The 20,406-nt window shown below is 37.7% G+C and overlaps 1 protein-coding gene across 4 annotated transcripts in view; it reads right to left on the bottom strand.

The window, feature by feature from the left end:
* Positions 1-1,166: 1,166 nt before the first annotated feature.
* The window catches only part of rttn (rotatin), a 218,140-nt gene continuing 198,900 nt past the window's right edge, over positions 1,167-20,406 (bottom strand). For 3 of the 4 annotated variants that reach the window (XM_087986291.1, XM_087986292.1, XM_087986290.1), the window contains 8 exons: positions 16,817-16,914; positions 16,002-16,079; positions 15,777-15,903; positions 9,923-10,125; positions 7,826-8,093; positions 4,482-4,585; positions 1,851-1,920; positions 1,167-1,360 (listed from right to left, as the gene is read on the bottom strand). In XM_087986291.1, coding sequence (XP_087842417.1) covers positions 1,287-1,360; positions 1,851-1,920; positions 4,482-4,585; positions 7,826-8,093; positions 9,923-10,125; positions 15,777-15,903; positions 16,002-16,079; positions 16,817-16,914 — 1,022 coding nt within the window. In that variant the 3' untranslated portion in view covers positions 1,167-1,286. Of the gene's footprint in view, positions 1,361-1,850; positions 1,921-4,481; positions 4,586-7,825; positions 8,094-9,922; positions 10,126-15,776; positions 15,904-16,001; positions 16,435-16,816; positions 16,915-20,406 lie in introns of those variants that run through there. The other variant, XM_087986293.1, reaches the window with a different exon arrangement.

Genomic DNA, 20,406 nt, shown 5'->3' on the forward strand with positions numbered 1-20,406 from the left:
CCAGCAGAAAATAGAACCAGCATACAGGTGGCCCAGTTTTCATCCAACAACCAGCCACAAGATACATTTTCAATCACAGAGGATGATTCGAAGTGGTCAAGAAGGTAAACCAGCTTGATTTGCTGTCCCTAGCTTCAGGCAGCTCTTTTGAATGCTAACTTTCACTATGGTTGAGTTCACCTAATTTAGCATCTATCTGGGCTTGATTTTCCAAGAGACGAATGCACAATTTTGCATGGTGTATCAGAAACATGACCATTGTTATTTTGAAATGGGGGATCAATAAAAAGATCAGGGAGCAGATTTGCTGATCATTCAGGGAGAGTGGATTTTAGATTTAGATTAGATTAGATTACAGTGTGGAAACAGGCCCTTCGGCCCAACAAGTCCACACCGACCCACCGAAGCAAAACCCACCCATACCTACATTTACCCCTTACCTAACACTACGGGCAATTTAGTATGGCCAATTCACCTGACCCTGCACATCTTTTGGATGGTGGGAGGAAACCGGAGCACTCGGAGGAAACCCACGCAGACACGGGGAGAACGTGCAAACTCCACACAGTCAGTCGCCTGAGGCGGGAATTGAACCCGGGTCTCTGGCGCTGTGAGGCAGCAGTGCTAACCACTGTGCCACCGTGCCGCCCACTGGATATGGCCCCACTGCTCGAAGGCCCACCACTGCTCAGATCAATAGCACCACTGACTGAGGTAGGGACTGCCAAAGTGAACATGCTAACAGAAAAGGGGAAAGCCATAGTGTATCCAGGGATGAGTATGTCCGTGAGGGAGCAATCATGACTTATTCCTGCTCATGCCCAAGCCAATGTAGATTGCCTGCATTGCCAATTAAACATCCCAGTTGGCTTCATTGACCTTGCAACTAAATTAAAAAGCAGAGAATTGGCTACAAACTCCTGACAGTCATCTAATGTGACATTGATCCTGACTCCACTTCAGGACTGTGACAGGGAAATAGCATTATGGTCAATAATGCCAGATTGCAAGATCTTTCTGCCTCTGATCTGGACTCCAACCAGGATTAAAAATTCAACCTCAGGATCTTTTATGGTCTGTCTGGCTCTAGATAACCTCAGAGCGAGTGTCCTTTTAAATCTGGCACACCCTTAAAGGAAAATCAAAGTAACATTGACAAACAGAAGCAAAGAACATGAAAACTTTATTGTCTAAGAAGTAGTGGAACACCAATCAAATATATACATGATTTACAAGCAGGACGAACCCTACTCCACAACAAATTCCTCACATCTGCATTGCAGTCACTAACTGTTCAGCAAAACTGCAAGATTTTTCAGACACTTCATAAGATAAATATTCAGAGAACCTTCAAGGTTACCTAGAAAATAATTCATAAATATATAAAATTAGTTTTCAGACAAACACCTAACAATGGCAACTCATGCATTTCAACTATCAAATGATAACTCTCAAAACAAGGCAATCTCAAAATCAGTCTGCTGAACAGATCACTGCACAGTATTTGTTGAAAGATGGAGCAAAATCTATGTTGCAATAATTAAAGTAATCAACAAATTACATTTTCAATGAAATCAAATTGCCAAAAAGATAGCATTGTACAACTGTGATGAATAGGAGTTTTGTCAAACCATAACCCCAAAATGTGTATACACTGTATTCCTTTTTGAAAGGTAGCTGATTACTGAAATGAGTTTTAATATGTGCCAGGAGCTGACAGTTAAATGCAAATTTTAAATTATGTAACTTCACAAAATAAACACACAATGTTAATTATTTTTATAAAGGCTCAAAAAAATCGACCACTTTGTTTACATAAATGTAAATCTTATGAACAGTTGAGCACTTACACTTCTTAATTGAAAAATTAGCTTCATCTACTCTCCTCTTGATTGATGGATTTTTCAGTGTAACTTTGGCCTGTAAGAAACATTTATCTCAAAATTATAATGTGCAAATGTACATATAATATCAATTTGATAATCAATGTTAAGTTATAATATTTCACTGTATTCACATATTTTCACTGTAAAAACATCAAACAAGGAAAACTACTTTGAAGTAAACATAAGATTAATGTATTGTAGGAGAGGACTGAGCAAAAGGAAGTCGCTTGCCCATTATAAAGACTATACTTGCTTTAGTTGTTAACAGCTAATTTGTTTTTGTTTGGGGTTGGAGGAGGCTTTTTTTTGACATGCCTAAATATTTCACATTATAAAAATGAAATTATGTTACATTCCATGTTCACCTCCAGTGGCTTTTAAGACCATTACACACAGGCGCAGAAATAAGCCATTCTCACATATCTGAATAGAACTTTTGTTTTCCTATGGGTATCTGTTCTATTCTTTCCCATTGTCTAATACTTTTGCTTTTTTGCTTCAACATTTTCTCACTGTAGCATTAATTTACCCTCGATATTCTCCTAAAACAACTGCTCATTGTAATCTGGCCCATCTTTGGCCTCCATCCCACTCTAAGAAAGGCTAACAGCAGTTTCTAAGCCTTACCTTATGAAAATATGAGGAAGATGGGACCCAGTAAGTACTGTGTGACAAGGTGCTATAAGAATTAGGATGATTGTACTACATAAATTAAAAACTGGTGCTGTAATGGACAGCCAAGGAGGTTAGTGCAGAGCATAATGGGACCTTGATCAGATGGGGTGGTGGACTGAGGAGTGACAGATGGAGTTTAATTTAGATAAGTGTGAGGTGCTGCATTTTGGAAAAGCAAATCAGGGCAGGATTTAGACACTTAATACTAAGTGCTGAACAAAGAGACCTTGGAGTGCAGGTTCATAGTTCCTTGAAAGTGGAGTCGCAGGTAGAGAACATAGTGAAAGTGGGCATTTGATATGCTTGCCTTTATTGGTCAGTGCATTTAACATGGAAACTGGGAGGTCATGTTGTGTCTGCACAGGATATTGGATAGGCCACTTTTGGAATACTGCATACAGTTCTGTTCCCCGTGGTATAGGAAGGATGTTGTGAAACTTGAAAGGGTTCAGACAAGGTTTACAAGGATGTTGACAGGGTTGGAATGTTTGAGCTACAGGGAGGCGCTGAATTGGCTGGGGCTACTTTCCCTGGAGCGGAGGCTGAGGAGTAACCTTAAGGAAGTTTATAAAATCACGAGGGAAAATAGATAGAGTGAATTGTCGAGGTCTGTCCCCCAAGGTAGCGGAGTCCAAAACTAGAGGGCATAGGCTTAAGATGAGAGAGGAAGGTTTATTAAAAGATATTAAGTAAAATCAAATGTAATGCAGAAATCTCTTCCGTTTTTATAAAATTCTGAGTTTCTAAAGACAGCTTTTCATGCAGAGGGAGGAGCATATATGGAATGAGCTGCCAGGGGAAGTAGTGGGGGTTGGCACAATTACAATATTTAAGAGGCATCTGGATGGGTATATGAATAGGAAGGGTTTAAACAGATATGGGCCAAATGCTGGCAAATGGGACTAGATTAATTTAAGATATCTGGTCGACACAGATGAGATGGACAGAAAGGTGTGTTTCTGTATAGCACAGCTTTACAACTTGAGGACTCTAACTAATTGATCTTAAAATTTTTCTCATCATTAGTTTTAACTAAGGTACAATTTTATTTCAAATACATTGACAAGATAAAACAAAAACCATTTACTACATTAAAAAAACCCCATTAACATTAACAGATAAGGACACAGACAAGATAATTCACCACACTGCACATTTACTTTAAGTAAGGGAAAAGTTATTTTGTGTGTTTCTTACAAAGAAATCAGCACGGTGAGATGTGCCAGTTATTCAAATCCTCTATTTGTGAGATGCACCAACTTGGTGTCTCAGTTTATTACGTTGCTCAATGTTACTTAGATCTTCCATTCTTCTTAAAAAGGCACGTTTCAATGAGAAAGGTCTCAGAATTCTCAGATAAAATGCGATGATGACAAGTAAACAAAGCTTTGCAACACAAGAGTGCAGATTTCAGCACAGCTGATATAAAAATTTACACTTGATGCCTATTATTCAGTTATCCAGTCTGTAAGGTATACATGAATGTCATAATATCCATTGAGGTTGCCAGCTTGCAATACTCATATATATGAAAACATGTCATCGAGAAATAATTATGCCAGTGTAAGTATCGTTGTTATTTATTCATCAATTAATCTCCCCAATCGCTCATTCCTGGGCTATGTAAAATAAACTGTTGTTCAAATTTAATATTTTTTGTGATACATCTGTTTGCTCGGTATTAATGTTTTGAGAAAAAAAATTAAATAATTGAATATAGTCTGTTCTGATATAATGCAACAGTTACATTCCCATGTGATTCATGTTTTAGGAAATATGCTTTGAAGAAATATGCGATATAGCACAACTGACTGTGTCAATGACTTAAAAACTGTTACAAGAGTCAGGAGATAAATTCAATTTGCTAGTAATTTAGGTATAAATTTTATCACAATGCTGAGAATTCGATAACACGCTCACCTTTTGGTAGTTATGAAGTAAAGCCCAAAGTGCTGAGGCACCTATGGCCTGAACTGTATGATTTTCACTTTCTAGACATGCAGCAAGTACTGACATGGTTTTATCTGGGGACAAAAGAGAAAAAAGCAAGAATACATTGAACATCATTTCATACACATCTGTTGTGTATCCATTCACTCTTTCCATACAATGACGCCCTCAGTTGTGTGACAGTTTCACCCAGTTCAGAGCTGATCCAGCAGTTATCAAAACTGAATACATCAGTGTGCAAATTACAGGGACTGGTCATGCTAAATTGGCCATAGTGTCCAGGAATGTGCAGGGTTACAGGGATATGGTAGAGGGTGGCTATGGGTGGGATGCTCCTCAGAGGATCAGTTGGACTCAGTAGGCCAAATGGTCTGCTTCCACACTGTAGGGATTCTATGATTCTATGACACAACATGCCACAGCAATGTATAAACATCAAAACTCGGTTCTGTATGTTCTTATAGATGAGAACTAGATATCATACCAGTGCAAATTGATGAACATTTTAAAATATTTACATAAGTATTGTTCAACTGGGCTCCTCAGGCCCCAGCTCATGTGATGTGACATCATCTGACATCACTGATGATGCACTCTAGATATTCGTAAACAGTTATTAACCCTGAATGTGACAAAGCACATTCTGTAATCTCATAGCCCAGCACATTGCTCACTCTACTATTAGCATCAAACCAGTGATCTTTCGTTTAATGAGCAGTGCATAAGAACACACCTGGGCTAACTTATGACACTTACTCATCAATAACGCGCTCACCTCTTGTTGTCCGAAAGCCTTTCTACCACGTACAAGATACAAGGTAGGAGTCTGATGGAACACTCTATAGTTTACATGATTCAACATTTTCCAGGAGAAAGCAAACCACTTGATAGGCACCATTTAACTCTACTGTCAATGCAATATCATGACAGTTTTTGCCATCTACAGGATACACTACAGCAATTGGCCAAGTCTCCTTAGATTGCAACTCCCAGAATTATAACCTTCAGCACTTAGAAAGGCAAAGGTAACAGGGATGTATGGAAACTCAATCACAAGCAAGCTTCCCTCCAAGTCACAAATCATTCAGAACTGGAACTATATCACGGTTCCTCCACTAACACTGGCTCGAATTCATGGTACTTCCTTCCAAACAGTATTGTGGTAGCATCTACATCATGCAGCAGTTTAAGAAGATGGCTTGCCACTACTTTTTCAAAGGTAATTACAGATGGCAACAACATTGGTTAGGCCACTGTTGGAATATTATATTCAATTCTGGTCTCCTTCCTATCGGAAATATATTGTGAAATTTGAAAAGGTTCAGAAAAGATTTACAAGGATGTTGCCAGGGTTGGAGGATTCAAAATATAGGGAGTGACTGAACAGGCTGGGGCTGTTTTTTTTGGAGCGTTGGAGGCTGAGGGTGATCTTATAGAGGTTTATAAAATCTTGAGGGGCATAAATAGGATAAATAGGCAAGGTTTTTTCCCTGGGATGGGGAAGGGACCTTAGGGGCAACTTTTCATGCAGAGGGTGGTATGTCTACGGAATGAGCTGCCAGAGGAAGTGGTGGAGGCTGGTACAACTGCAACATTTAAAAGGCATTTGGATGGGCATATGAATAGGAAGGATTTGGAGGTATATGGGTTGGGTGCTGGCAGGTGGGACTAGATTGGGTTGGGATAGCTGGTCAGCATGGACGGGTTGGACCAAAGGGTCTGTTTTCATGCTGTACATCTGTGGCTATAAATACAGCTCTTGTTTATAATGGGTTCAATGATGAAGGTACTTCCCACACTGTGACGTTAAAGAATACCATTCTTGAACATTTATTCAAAAGACCAAAACAGGAAAATTAAACGAATTACATTGCATAAAAGATAGTCTGTTGTTTCTGTTCTAGCTCTCTAGTTCTAATAACCTATTTCTTACCATAATGCTTCAAATATCCTTCCTTCACAAATTTATTCAATTCTTCGTAATGGTTTGAGTGCAACTACACCTTTTTTTAAAACAAAACTTTTGTTCATGATCAAAACATTTACAACAGTTTCAACGGATAATTACTACCTCAAACTCTAATAGATTCCCAATTTGGACTTTCTCATCTAACTTTCCACACTCACTGAATCAATGAAATCAAAAATGCTGGAGATACTCAACAAATGAGGCAGCACCTCGGGCCAGAGAGAGTCAAATATCAAATGTTTTGAGCAGGAATAAAAGGAATCAGAGAACAAAAAGGGAAGGTTTGCAATAAGGTGGGAAGCAGGGGAATATAAATGATCAAAAGTTTGATGGTGCAAGGACACAGTAATGTGACAATAAAGAAAAACATGTGAATGGCAGGATACTATTCTGTAGCAAAGTGAGGGAAATTGGAGGGAAATGGAAGAGAAAAAACAAACAAACAGGGAAATACAAACCACAATGAGGACAGAGATTATAACATAAATTGTTGAACTCGGTGTTAAGTCCACAAGGCCATAATCAAATAGCAGCGCAGACTCGATGGGGCGAACGGCCTAATTCTGCTCCTTCAGTTTGATTAGATTAGATCCCCAACAGTATGGAAACAGGCCATTTGGCCCAACAATTCCACATCGACCCTCCGAAGAGGAACCCACCCAGACTCATTCCCCTACCCTATATTTACCCTGACTAATGCACCTAACACTATGGGCAATTTAGCATAGCCAATTCACCTGACCTGCACATCTTTGGATTGTGGGAGGAAACCAGAGCACCCGGAGCAGACTCACGCAGTCACGGGGAGAATGTGCCAACTCCACACAGACAGTTGCCAGAGGCTGGAATCAAACCCAGGTCCCTGGCACTGTGAGGTAGCAGTGCTAAACACTGAGCCACCGTGCCACCTCCTATATCTTATGAACTTATAAGGCAAAGATATGTTGAAGTGAACAATGAAATGTTGCTCCTTCAGCTTGAGTTTAGTTTAATTGGAGCTTTGCAGATGGCTTGCCTTGGTTTTGAAACATAGCAGCTACAAATCTGGCAAATATAAATAAGCTTAAGTCAGAGTTTTGTTCTCCATTTGTTATAGAAAGCTTGCACATTAGTAGTCATTTGCAGTTCTGCACAGAGCAAAGAGAAACCAACACTTTCTTTCATTATACTGAAAAGCACAGCCCAAACTGTGCCAGACTTTCTTAGAACTATATAACTACATAGTTAGATGAAACCCTCAGAAATCAAGATGAAACCAAAGGCAGTAAATTGATTTTTAACGATTTGAAAACAATTTATTTTTCATCCATGATTCACAAACTAGTAACATTGTAAAGTTACTTACCATTAGCTAGAACCTTTGGCTTGTTGGCAGGATTGAAGCAAATATTATGAAGCACAAGCAAGGCAGTAGTCTGGTTGTTCTTGTGCTTGTGCTGGGACATTGCTGTCAACAGCTCCAGACTACCATTCATCTTCAGGATAATCTGTTGTCCTTCATCTTCAAAAGATATATTCAGCAACAGTTTAAGCCAAAGCATAGCACGAGTGCTTAGTGGTTTTCCTGCTGTCTTTGGTAATGGTAGGGCAAGGAAGTTTTGCAAGAAATTGCTCTACAGTAAAGATCAGAATCATGAAATGAACTGAAGTCCAGCACTGACTTGCAAAGCAAAGAACCATTGATTTCAAAATCCAATGTTACCTGTCCAGTAGACTATGGGAGGTTGCTTTCACAGACGCGCCTACTAAGTGACAAAGTTGCAATCCAAAGTCTGAATCGCAATCTTGATCACACAGATTTTTAGATTTATTTACTGCTATTTTACAGTGAGAGAATTTTATAGGGAATAGATAAGATCAAAGCAGGAGGTAAAACTAGAACTAGGGGGATTAGCCAAAAAGTAAGAGGGAGCAGATTTAGGATTGAGGTGAAGTGGAGCTTCTTCGCCCAAAGGGTTGTGAATCTGTGGAACTCCCTACCCAGTGACACAGTTGAGGCTATCTCATTGAATGTTTTTAAGGCAAAGACAGATAGATTTTTGAACAGTAAAGGTATTAAGGGTAATGGGGACTGGGTGGGTAAGTGGAGCTGAGTCCACAAAAAGATTAGCCATGATCTTGTTGAATAATAAAGCAGGCTGGAGGGGCCAGATGACCGACTCCTTATCTTATTTCTTATGTTCTTATGTGAGCAGAAAACCTGCAATTCAATGTGCATCAAAATAAAATTATTTGATGCTCTGCAGTTTTTAATTCCTTACCAAATTAAGAGAAATGTTTATCTGAATGATTAGTTCCACTCCCCTAACAGATAGCCAATTCACTCTAAAGGGTACAAAAGCTCAGCTGATATGCGCTCTGGTTCAGTCAGAAAGGAGCTCTATATGAAACATGGAGACCAGCATTCTTTGCTACTTGAAAATCACTCCAAATCTGTCAATCGTTTTTAAACTCAGAATAAGGCAGGCATTTAGATGGAACAGACTGAATGTTTTTGCCCTTTTTTGAACACCTGTCATTTCAAATCATATCCGGCCAGGGCTTCTCTTTGAAAACCTTGAATACATGCCATCAGGTTCTTCAACTAAAGTTTTGCAGAACATTTTCAGAACTAATTGTTTTCCAAAATCTTTACAATGTTTGTGCTTCCTCACATGCTCATGCCCACCAGTCTTCATAAAAATTGATACCTCTCTGCACATTCATGATCCGCAATTAAGTTGCTTCTAAGAATCAGAGTAGTACTTTTGTCTTCATTTTTATACATGAAATAATTATGAAGGCCTTGCATTTCTATTTTACTATATTTATACTATCTTATACTTTATATCATTTGCTTTTCTTCATATCCTCTTTTAGTAATTTGAAAATTCCCATTTCCACCTCCACAAGAACTCATTCCATATTCCTCAATTTTATCTGGTATTGTTGTCTGGTTTTTTTCATATACAACATAGCAATTATAAAGTCATAGAACTGTATATAGTCAGAGACCTTTCAATCCATCTTGTCCACACTGATCAGAAATCCTAAAATAATCCAGTCCCATTTGCCAGCATTTGGCCCACATTCCTCTAAACCCTTCCTATTTATATACCCATCAGATGACATTTAAATGTTCAAATTATACCAGCTTCCACCACTTCCTCTGGCAGTTCATTCCATCCATACACCACCCTCTGTGTGAAAACTTTGCCCCTTAAGTCCTTTTAAATGTTCCCCTCTCGCCTTAAATCTATGCCCGCTAATTTTGGATTCTCCCGTCCTGGGGAAAAGACCTTGGCTATTCACCCTATCCATGCCCGTCATGATTTTATAAACCTCTATCGAATTACAAGATCATTGCGCAACATATAAATACTTTAAAAAAAATGCCAACATTTTAAGACGCAGAAGGAACTGCTAAGTTTTACCAACAACTTTATTCACTAGTGTTACTAACCTTTTGCATCACGCCTTTACACTCATGGGAAACGGCCAAGTTGGAAAGGACAGCAAATGCCATTTGTTGAATTGCGCTGTTGTCCCATGTCTTCTGCAAGACTAGCTTCATGATCATATGAACTAGGGAGTTACCTGCCATTCCCCTTTGAGAAGAATGGGAAACAAGTGGTGTTCCACTTCCACAGCACAGGGAAACACATGCTGAAAGACACCAATTTGGAAAAACAGCAAGACTTCAATTCAAGCTACAGCATTCATGAATACGGCATATTTGGAACAAAATTAAATAAGTATACTGCACATTTCTGGTATTATTCTTTTTTGGACAATTTTGATTTTAAAAAGCAACAGCAACAATAACTGCACAACAAACTAAAATTAATCCAATAAAATAACTCTTTAAATGCTAAGCAGACAAAAATATCACCATGTAGGAATAAACAAAGGTTTGAAACATGGAATTATCCCACACAAATTGAATATCTTCAGGAGCATTGGCTAAGCGTAAAAGGGCATTTAACCTTGTTAAATATCAGTTTGCTGGCAATTTATTATAACACATACAGCTTAAGCATGTGGCACACCTTTTATTTTGGTGCAAGCTATATCATGCTGGATATCAAATTCCAGTTGAGGGTTCTTGCAATTCTTGGAAACTAATGAATAATGCCATGTTCAATCTTCCAATCTGGACTTTCCAACTGAACATAGATGCAGTTTGTGCTTTACTATATGTTGGTCCACATAACATATACCACAAAAGCGTCTGATTCTCAATGTGACAGACATCTTGAAGTTGACTTACATCATTCATTATTTTCAAGATTACGATAATACAAACTTGTTTGGATTCTATGCTTACTAGTTTTACTTTACATTACATACACATAACTGACTGATTATGTTGATTCCATTGTAGAGTTAGTGGCTTAAGATGAGGTGGGTACCTTTATATCAGAAAATCACATGCTGTTAATTAATGCCATTGTCTTAAAAGGTATAGACCTGTGTGGTCTAAAGCCAACAATAAAATACCACACTATTCATATTTAAAACCGCACAACAATTACACAGAATTGTTACTGCAATCATGAAATAAATCAAAACTCAGACACAGAATGTGAAAAAGCACACTGGAAACAAATTATTTGTTTTGCACCACTTGCTAAATCAAATTTATACCCGAATGTAACTAAGTTTCTGCAAACGACATCCCACTTCCAAAATATGATATGTAAACATTTTGAACAAGGCATACGGGGAAAAATCTCAGGTACAAATTTTGAATTGTCTGAAAACTTCTGACTGGTGTTTCAGAAGCAGTCGTGTCTTCAGCTAAGCTGTTCCAGAATAGCTACAACACTGACATCTACCCTACAATATTGAAAACTGCCCTGTTACATCATATCCACAAAAAGCTGAATAAACTGAATCTGACTAATTACCATCCTCTCAGTCCACTCCTGATCATCAAAGCGGAAGGAGTAATCGACAATGTTATCAAGTAGTACTTACACAGCAATAATCTGCTCACTGATACTCATTTTGGGTCCTGATGGGGCTACCCAGTTCCTGACCACATTAAAGCCTTAGTTCAAACATGAACTAAGGAAACAAACTTTCAAGGGAAGGTGAGTGTAACTGACCTTAATATCAATGTTTCAGTATGCATCGAAAATTTCTAGCAAAATTGAACTCAACTGAAATCAGGGGAGTCAAACCTGGCACAAAGACAGTGATCATTCTGGAGACTGATCATCTCAGTTCCAGGACATCTTGGGAAGTGTTCCCCTGGATAGTTTCCAAAGGTCAATTGTCTTCAGCTGCTCCATCAATGACCATCTTTTCATAAAGTCAGAAATGGGAATGTTCACTGACAATTGAACAGTGTTCAGTGCTATTCAAGGCTCCTTACATACTAAACAAATTTATGGATACCTGCAACAATACCTCAACAATATTTATGCTTGGGCTGATAAGTGACAAGTAACAGATGTGCTACACAAGTGCCTCATCATAGCCATCTCAAACAAGAAAGAAACACTCTCTCCTTGATATTTAATAGTATTGCTATCACAAATATTCTGGCTATGCTGGACCAACTGTATAAGTACAATGGCTACAAAAGCAGATCAGAAACTGGGAATTCTGCAACAATACTTACTTCCTAATGACTAAAACCTCCCCATCATTTATGATTAGGTGAAAAGTACCTATAAAGTATCCACAGAAGAATTACCTTGAACACGAAATCAAATGTTTAGCTAGACTTCAAAGCAATTACAATAGCAACTTGCATTTACATATTGTTATGATCCCAGCTGATGGTAATATTGAGCAAATCAGATCTCAGAATGAAAGTAGCTGACAGATAACACGCTTAATTTTTGCAGTTGGTTACTAGAGTAATTCACTTGACACACACTCACACACGAGGCTGCAAGTTTTGTTTCACAAAAGAATGCAAGTTTGTTACACTAATAAAAAAATAAAGTTGTAGAAATAAACAATTTCCATCTGTTTCCCAACGATATATTTTCACAGGTACTCAGTCCCAGCAAACTATCACTCCTATATTTCTTATATTTCTCACTGAACTGGCTTTCCCAGTTCTTTTCCTTGGAACACTGAGACAGTTTTAGAATAGCTTTCCAAGTCTGCAGGCCTACACCTCTTTGCGGTTCAAAGAGCATGTGAAACTCTATACACTCTCTCAACCTGGATACTCCACATACATAAACTCCTCTGCCAGGGTGACTGGTTCCCCCAAAATGAAATTTTGAAGGTTGTGTTCTGAATTTAAAATTTTCTAACATAAACTCAGTAGCCTAAACACTTCATCCATTATCATCACGTGGCCCTGCCTACATTGTTGACTGAATAACATGCTTCTAGGAATAAGTATGTAGATCCAAATCATTTTCTAAACTTTAAAAGCAAACATTCATAGGTGTAACCAAAACCCACTGGCCTCTATTGTAAAAACCAAATTTCTATACATTGGAATGATATACGATATACATTTATCACAAATGCTTTTAATCGAGTAAATAAAAATCCAAGATGTTTGTGAATGCAACAATTATACAAACTAGGCCAGGCATAGAGTTTTAATTATTTGAATAGTTTCTGCAGAGGTCACAACCATATATATTTGGTATATATTCAGAAAGTATGCTTCTAATAGTTTGAGTTTGCTGTAAACTTTTAGATTATTTTGATCGTATTATTATTCTATTTTACTCATTTTCATCTTTGCAGATGTGTCTAAACAACCCATATTTCAAGAGCATATTTATACCTCAACAATTTCTTTTGCAATGTTTTAACAGACTGAAATGCATGGTGTAGCTATTGAGCATGGCTGAATCATATCATGTGGTGTTGGAAGTTAAGGCCTTCAACATTATCCCACAAACTGACCAAGCAAAACTCAAGTTTTTTTTAAACTATGTATGTAAGTCAGTGCTGGACAAAATAATTTTTTTTTCTGAGCAAATACAGAACTTTTAATATATCATCTATTGTCTAGTATTAACTGAAATAAAATAATGAGTTCAAAGCACAATAACAATGATTAGAGTGAACTTATTAATAGGAATTAAATGAATGCAACTATCAGAGCAAACACAGAGAATGCTGGAGTTGCACAGTATGACTGGCAGCATCTGTTGAGAGAGAAACAGAATTAATGTTTCAAATTCATAGGACTCTTCTGAAGAAGGCAGCATAATGGACTCGAAACATTAACTCCGTTTCTCCGACCACTGATGCTGCCAGGCATCCTGAGCATCTCCAACATTCTCAGTGTGTTTCAGATTTCCAGAATTGCAGTATTTTATTTTCAATGAACAGAGCAGTGTCTGGGCCTCAGGAATAATAAAGAGAAGAGTACCTTGCTATAACTATATAGGTTAAATACATTTCCAATGTCTTGGAAACCTGGTGTCACTTCTTCAGTCTTTGAAGCACATCACAATGGGCCAATTACATGACAATGAAATGCACACTAGTCCTCTCTTTAAGGTATTGCATATTCATGTAATTTTATCTTTACAAGAGAGACTTTTAACAAAAAGCAAATTTTCAAACATGAAACCATTCAGAAATTATTGGAGTTGAAATACCTTGGAAGCCACTTGTTCTGAAAAAAGATTTATAGAGTTGGGTTTATTTTGTATTTTATTCAGAATTTGGATTAGCTGCCTACAATATTACTTTGTCTCGATATGCATCATTTTTGTACCATTTAATTAAATGCTTCCAATGTCTGAAATGTAATTTATTTGATTACTACGTTAAGTACAGACCTCATCAGCCATAGAATTCAACTGGGCAAACTTCTTTCTATCTGTTCCCAATTAGAAAATAAAGTTCTCATAACAGTCTAGCTTTATAAATTCACACAGCAATTTAGATTCACATGCAGGTCTTCTGATCCAGAAGAAAGCAATTTCAATGAAATCAGTTTTGCTTAATATCAAAAATCCTGGTTCTTATGTTTTAAAACTTATGTTTTAAAAACACTTAATTTTGCGTGATAAAGAATTTTCTGGATGGTGACTCAGATAAGGTGCTTATGCCAAACTTCTGCCTGGCAACAGGCCTATGTGAACTGATTGTCATGGAGACACAAACCCAAACCAGAACATATTGAAAATCAAATGACATGCTCCACTTTTTTGATACAGAAAAATGGACGGCTGTGATTTGGACAGATAGAGACTAGACGAAACAGAGCGCAAGCAAGAATGCCATGCAGAGAAAGACAACAAGCACACCAGAGAAAGCGCCCAGAGAGAGAGAGAGAAAAAGAAAATGCATGCTAGAGAGACAAAAAGCATGTATGTGTGTGTGTGTGTGTGAGAGAGTGTGTGAGAGTGTGTGTGTGTGTGTGTGTGTGTGTGTGTGAGTGAGAGAGAGAGAGAGAGAGAGAGAGAGAGTGAGAGTGAGAGAGCTCACATGCAAAGTGTGAGGGTAACAAAACAAATTTCTGGAGTTGATAAAGAATGCGTTAACAACAAGTAGGATGCTTTCTTACAGCTGATTTCTGTTCCAAAAAAAGAGGGCAGAACAGATGGGACCTTTGAAGATTTAAGGAACATGTAGTATGTAATGGAAATATGACATACTATTTCACACATTTGCTGAGGTGAGCGTTGTTGATGGAACTAGGTTCTGAAATATTTAGTAACAAAAACAGAAGTTGCTGGCAACCTCAGAAGGCCTGGCAGTATCTGTTAAGAAAAATAAGAGTAAATATTTTGGGTCCAATGATCCTTCCTCAGAAACGTTCTGAGCAAGAATCACCAGACCCAAAACATTAACTCTGATTTCTCTTCACAGATGATGCCAGACCTGCTGAGCTTTCCAGCAACTTCTGTTTTATTTCTGATTTACAACGTCCGCAGTTTTTATCTGGAATATTTAGGATGAGTGACAGTGAAAGATTTTCCTAGAGCAGCAGGTAAAAATGACCCTGATTGAAGGCGGAGATTAATTTGGAACTTATTTTATAGAAGTGGGCTACTTCTATACAAGTGTAGTACACAGCCAGAGGAGTTGTAAGATGTATCTTGATTGCATCCAGTGGTTAAAAGTAAAAAAATGCCTTTTGTCAATTTGGTGAATCAGTCCAGTTAAAGTAATGTTCAATGGATGGGAGTTTGCTCACTAAGCTGGAAGGTTCGTTTTCATCTATACTGATTTTAGATTGTTTAGCTTGAGATGAAGGGCTTAATTTAGCTTACAAATCAAGTGAGAAACACTGACTAGAAACTATGTTATTTGTATTTTACTGTTTCTATTCTGCTTTAACCTCAGGCTTTCCTCAGTGCTTCAGCTATACTCACATGCTGGTAGGTTTGCCGTGTAGACACATAACAGTTTCAGAGTGGCCAACATCAACATGTCATCCATTAAAAACCAGGGCCAAAGTGGATAAATTGCACTCCCAAGGTGAGCATCGGATGCTGCAACCTGTAGGAAAAGGTGGAGTGCAAAAGAGGAAGTTCGTAATTTGAACAATAATGCAAATAACAGTCCAGAACATCATCTAATTTTGGTAGTAGCCTTACTTTGCATTCAACATTGTGATATAAGCAATTCCTCAGCAACTGCATCACCATTTTCAGCTCTCTGCTAAGATTATCATCCTATGTTGCCAGAAACACATATAAATAGTCATTTAAAATAATGATGACGAAACACAAAAATCAAGTGGCAGATTACATATAGTATTTGCTATTTTATAAACAAAGCATGCATTTAATTCAATTTAAAAACATCAAAATTATGCGTGCACTTTAAAAAATGCCCATAGTTTCAAGCAATATTCCCTCGAAGTTGAATGGCTTGGCTTAGCTTGGCACGTGCACAGCTGATCCAAGATTCCGCACATGGTGATCAGTTTTGGCATACCGACTACAGCATTGATGTCTTGTTCTGGAGGCTGGTGCCATTCACGGACCTTGGAGGTCCATGCAGCAAGAAAGAAAATGAGACGGAATGCTGGGATTGAGTGAAAAGGAATTTTCTTTTAGTACACAGGGGCTAAGTGGTATAAGGTACATGCATACTTCAATAAAAAGCAGATTAATACAAACCCAGACTGAAGGAATTTTAATATTCAGTATTCAAGCAAATAAAATGCCTCCTCAGCGATATTATGGATCAATCACTTTTAACCTAGATCAGCTGTGAATATTTTAACCAAAATAAGACTGCCAAGAGACCATCAATATGTTAACAACATAATCAGTTAAATTATTTTATTTTAAAGGTTAAGTACAACACCATAGTGTTTTTACTGTAGTACATGTTCATTAACCAATTTCTTGAACAATAATGCATAGATTGATTTGACTGCTGCTAATCTAACCTCCACGCTCACCTTTTTCCTTTGGATCACTTTTCCAGGTCTCAGTGAATCAAGGTTGAATTGTACATAGGTATGCTTTATCTGCTCGATACAGCTGTCAATGAGGCCAGCTAATAAAAGGAGAGATAACAAAATTATTAATAATTTTCCAACTTTGTTCTATTTCAATATTGCAAAATATTTTGTTTTCATATATTCAAGTATACTCAATGTATACTTTCAAATTATGTAAGTCTTACAGTTACTTGAACTTTATTACATCATAAATCAAAACCAAGGCTGCTATAGAGAGCCACTTAACTTATTTTTTTAAAACACTGTGGGAAAAAAAACAAAGCTATCATTTTTTTATTGAAGCATTCTTTATTGTGTAGAATATATTAATATAAATTCCTAACTTTTTTTGGTTTGATACATGCACTGGGGGGTGGGGGGTTGAGTGGGGATCAGGAGATTTCTCTGCATCTACTTCTGTCAGTTCATGTAAACTTTGGTGATGCCCATAGTAAATAAAAGTTATCCAAATGTTATGCTGAGAATAGCCCTAATCCACTCGAGGAAGGACTCTTTCCTCTCGCATAAATTCTGGGGTGGACAAAGTTAAAAATCACACACTAGTTTATAGTCTTAACAGGCTAATTTGGAAGTACTAGCTTTCGGAGTGCTGCGCCTTATCAGGTAGCTACAATTCTATTGGACTATAACCTGGTGTTGTGTGACCTTTAACCATAAATTTGAAAAGTGAAGTTCTTGCAAAGGAACTATACCACCAGGTCCAATTCATGACAAGTGCTAATATGTAGATTTATTTCACCAATCACATTGGAAATCCCCTACTTACCAACTAATTGCTTTGGAGTTCTTGCAACTGCAAAAACATTTGAGGAAATTGCATTCCTCTTCCGATTTGTCCAAAGAGAGATAAAATGATCTGAGATCAATTTTCTGATTCAAATTAAAATTGGAAGCTACCTTGATTAAATATTTGGGCGATTTATGAGAATAATCTACTGAGAGTAATGAAGCAAAGATGAGTGAACTACAATAAAGATTTATACATCACTAACATTACAAACTGAAACAAATGCTAACAACAGCCTGGTTTTCAATGAAAAGAATTTAAATTGTTCTTTGAACAAAACAGATTAATGAATACAGTAAAGTTGATGAATCAATTGAAAAACTTGGAAGAGCCTAACAGCATACTGTGAACGCAACAGAATTATATTTTAAATAAATGTTCATCAGATATGAAAAATACTTCAATATTACATTACATTCTTCAGGAGCTAAAACCAAAATAGCAGTATAACACTACAGGTGGTCAAACAAACAAATACAATAAAACACTGCAAAAGACAAAACTAACCAAATTAGAACATCATTGCACAAATCTTTTCCATTTCGTCTATCGTTACCTTGTGAGAACTAATTAAAGTAACCACAATCAAAAGCATAAGACAATAATAACTTACTCTTATATTGGGCACTGGATTAAGATGATGATTCATAGAAATGTAATTAGCCAAAAAGGGACAATGAGTCAAGAGAATATATTTTTGGGAGGGGTAGGGACAGTGGGTATACCTTCTTATAAGCTTGGTTTAATAGGTTTTAGGGGCGTATGAAATTGAAACGTGGTCTTGAATGTGGAAGGTGATAACATGGAGAAAAAGTTGAGGTGGGTCGACAGTTTGAAAAGTACCAGGATTCAACGGTAGGTTTATTTCAGGACAACAATAGCTGCTTTGAAATGGAGGGAAACAATAATTGAGGAGAGGAAAACATTTGCAGTACTATATTGCATATGAGACATGAGGGAAGTTGGATTATCAATGGAAATAGTAAGGAAGTAAGTAAGCAGGAGATGGGTGTCATGAGCTCAGAGTGCATTAGAGAAAATATAAGAGATGATGGAACAAGACATATGGTAAGCTTTATAGCAGGAAGGTTTAGCTCGAAACAGATGAAGTGACATTGTGGCAGAGATGCATGAATGGATGATTTTAATATCAATGACAAAGAAGAGTCCGATTAACATAATCAACTTTAAATAATCAAGACATCAATTGAATCATCTTCAAGTCTATATGCAACAGTCAAATTCTAATCCAACTGTGATAATTTGGTCATTCTTAATGAATCATTAGAAACAGTATTCTAGGTGAGAAGTATCATCTAAAGAGCAAAGACCCTTCAGTAAAAATCAATTAATGACATAGCCAGAAAATGACACTACTTATGACAGACACATGCAATACTGATCATCAATAACAGCATCACGCGCACTGGTTGTTGCCCAGGATGCTAAATATTCCTTCGCATGCAAGACTGATAATGAAAGATATTTCTTTTCTTGCTGCCAACTACTGCCTTCCCTAGTATATACCTATTAGACCACAAGATATGTGTCGAATTAGGGCATTCAGCATATTGAAGCTGCTCTGCCGTTTGATCATGGTTGATATGTATCTCAACCCCATTCTCCTATCTTTTCTTGTAGCCTTTGATCCCCTTACTAATCAAAAATCTATCTACTTCTGCATTAAATACATTTATTGACTTGGCTGCCATAGTCTCTGTGAAAAGGAGTTCTAAACATTCACCACCCTTTAGCTGAAGAAATTCTTCATTTTCTAAAGGGTCATTCCTTCACTCTGAGGCTGTACCCTCTGGTCCTAGTCTCTCCAACTAATGGAAACATCATCTTTACAATCACTCTGTCCAGGCCTCTCAGTATTCGTAAATTTCACTCAGATCTTCCATCACCCTTCTAATCTCAGAATACAGACACAGAGTCCTTAAGTACTCCTTCAATGACAAGTCCTTCATTCCCAGGTTTATTTTTGCAAATCTCCTCTGGATCCCCTCCAATGTCAGCACATTGGCCCTTAAAATCAGGGCCAAAAACCTGCTGACAACATTCCAAATATGGTTTGACCTTATACAGAGCCTTATATAGCCTCAGCAATACAGTACTTTGGCAGTATAGGTCTTAGAGTCATAGAGATGTACAGCATGGAAACAGACCCATCGGTCCAACCCGTCCATGCTGACCAGGTATCCCAAACCAATCTAGTCCAAACCACCTGCCAGCATCTGGCCCATATCCCTCCAAATCCTTCCTATTCATATACCCATCCAAATGCCTCTTAAATGTTGCAATTGTACCAGCCTCCACCACATCTTCTGGCAGCTCATTTCATACACGTACCACCCTCTGCGTGAAAAGGTTGCCCCTTAGATCTCTTTTATATCTTTCCCCTCTCACCCTAAACCTATGCCCTCTAATTCTGGACTCCACGATCCCAGGGAAAAGACTTTGCCTATTTATTCTATCCATGCCCCTCATAATTCTGTCAACCTCTATAAGGTCTCCCTTCAGCCTCCGACGCTCCAAGGAAAACAGCCCCAGCCTGTTCAGCCTCTCCCTATAGCTCAAATCCTCCAACCCTTGTAAATCATTGTAAATCTTTTCTGAACCCTTACAAGTTTCACAACATCTTTCCGATAGGAAGGAGAACAGAATTGCACACAATATTCCAACAATGGCCTAACCAATGTCCTGTACAGCCGCAACATGTCCTCCCAACTCCTGTACT

The sequence above is a fragment of the Chiloscyllium plagiosum genome, unplaced genomic scaffold (genome assembly GCF_037043375.1).
Source record: "Chiloscyllium plagiosum isolate Xiang-an unplaced genomic scaffold, Cpla_swu_hap1 HiC_scaffold_4, whole genome shotgun sequence".
Lineage (NCBI taxonomy): Eukaryota > Metazoa > Chordata > Chondrichthyes > Orectolobiformes > Hemiscylliidae > Chiloscyllium > Chiloscyllium plagiosum.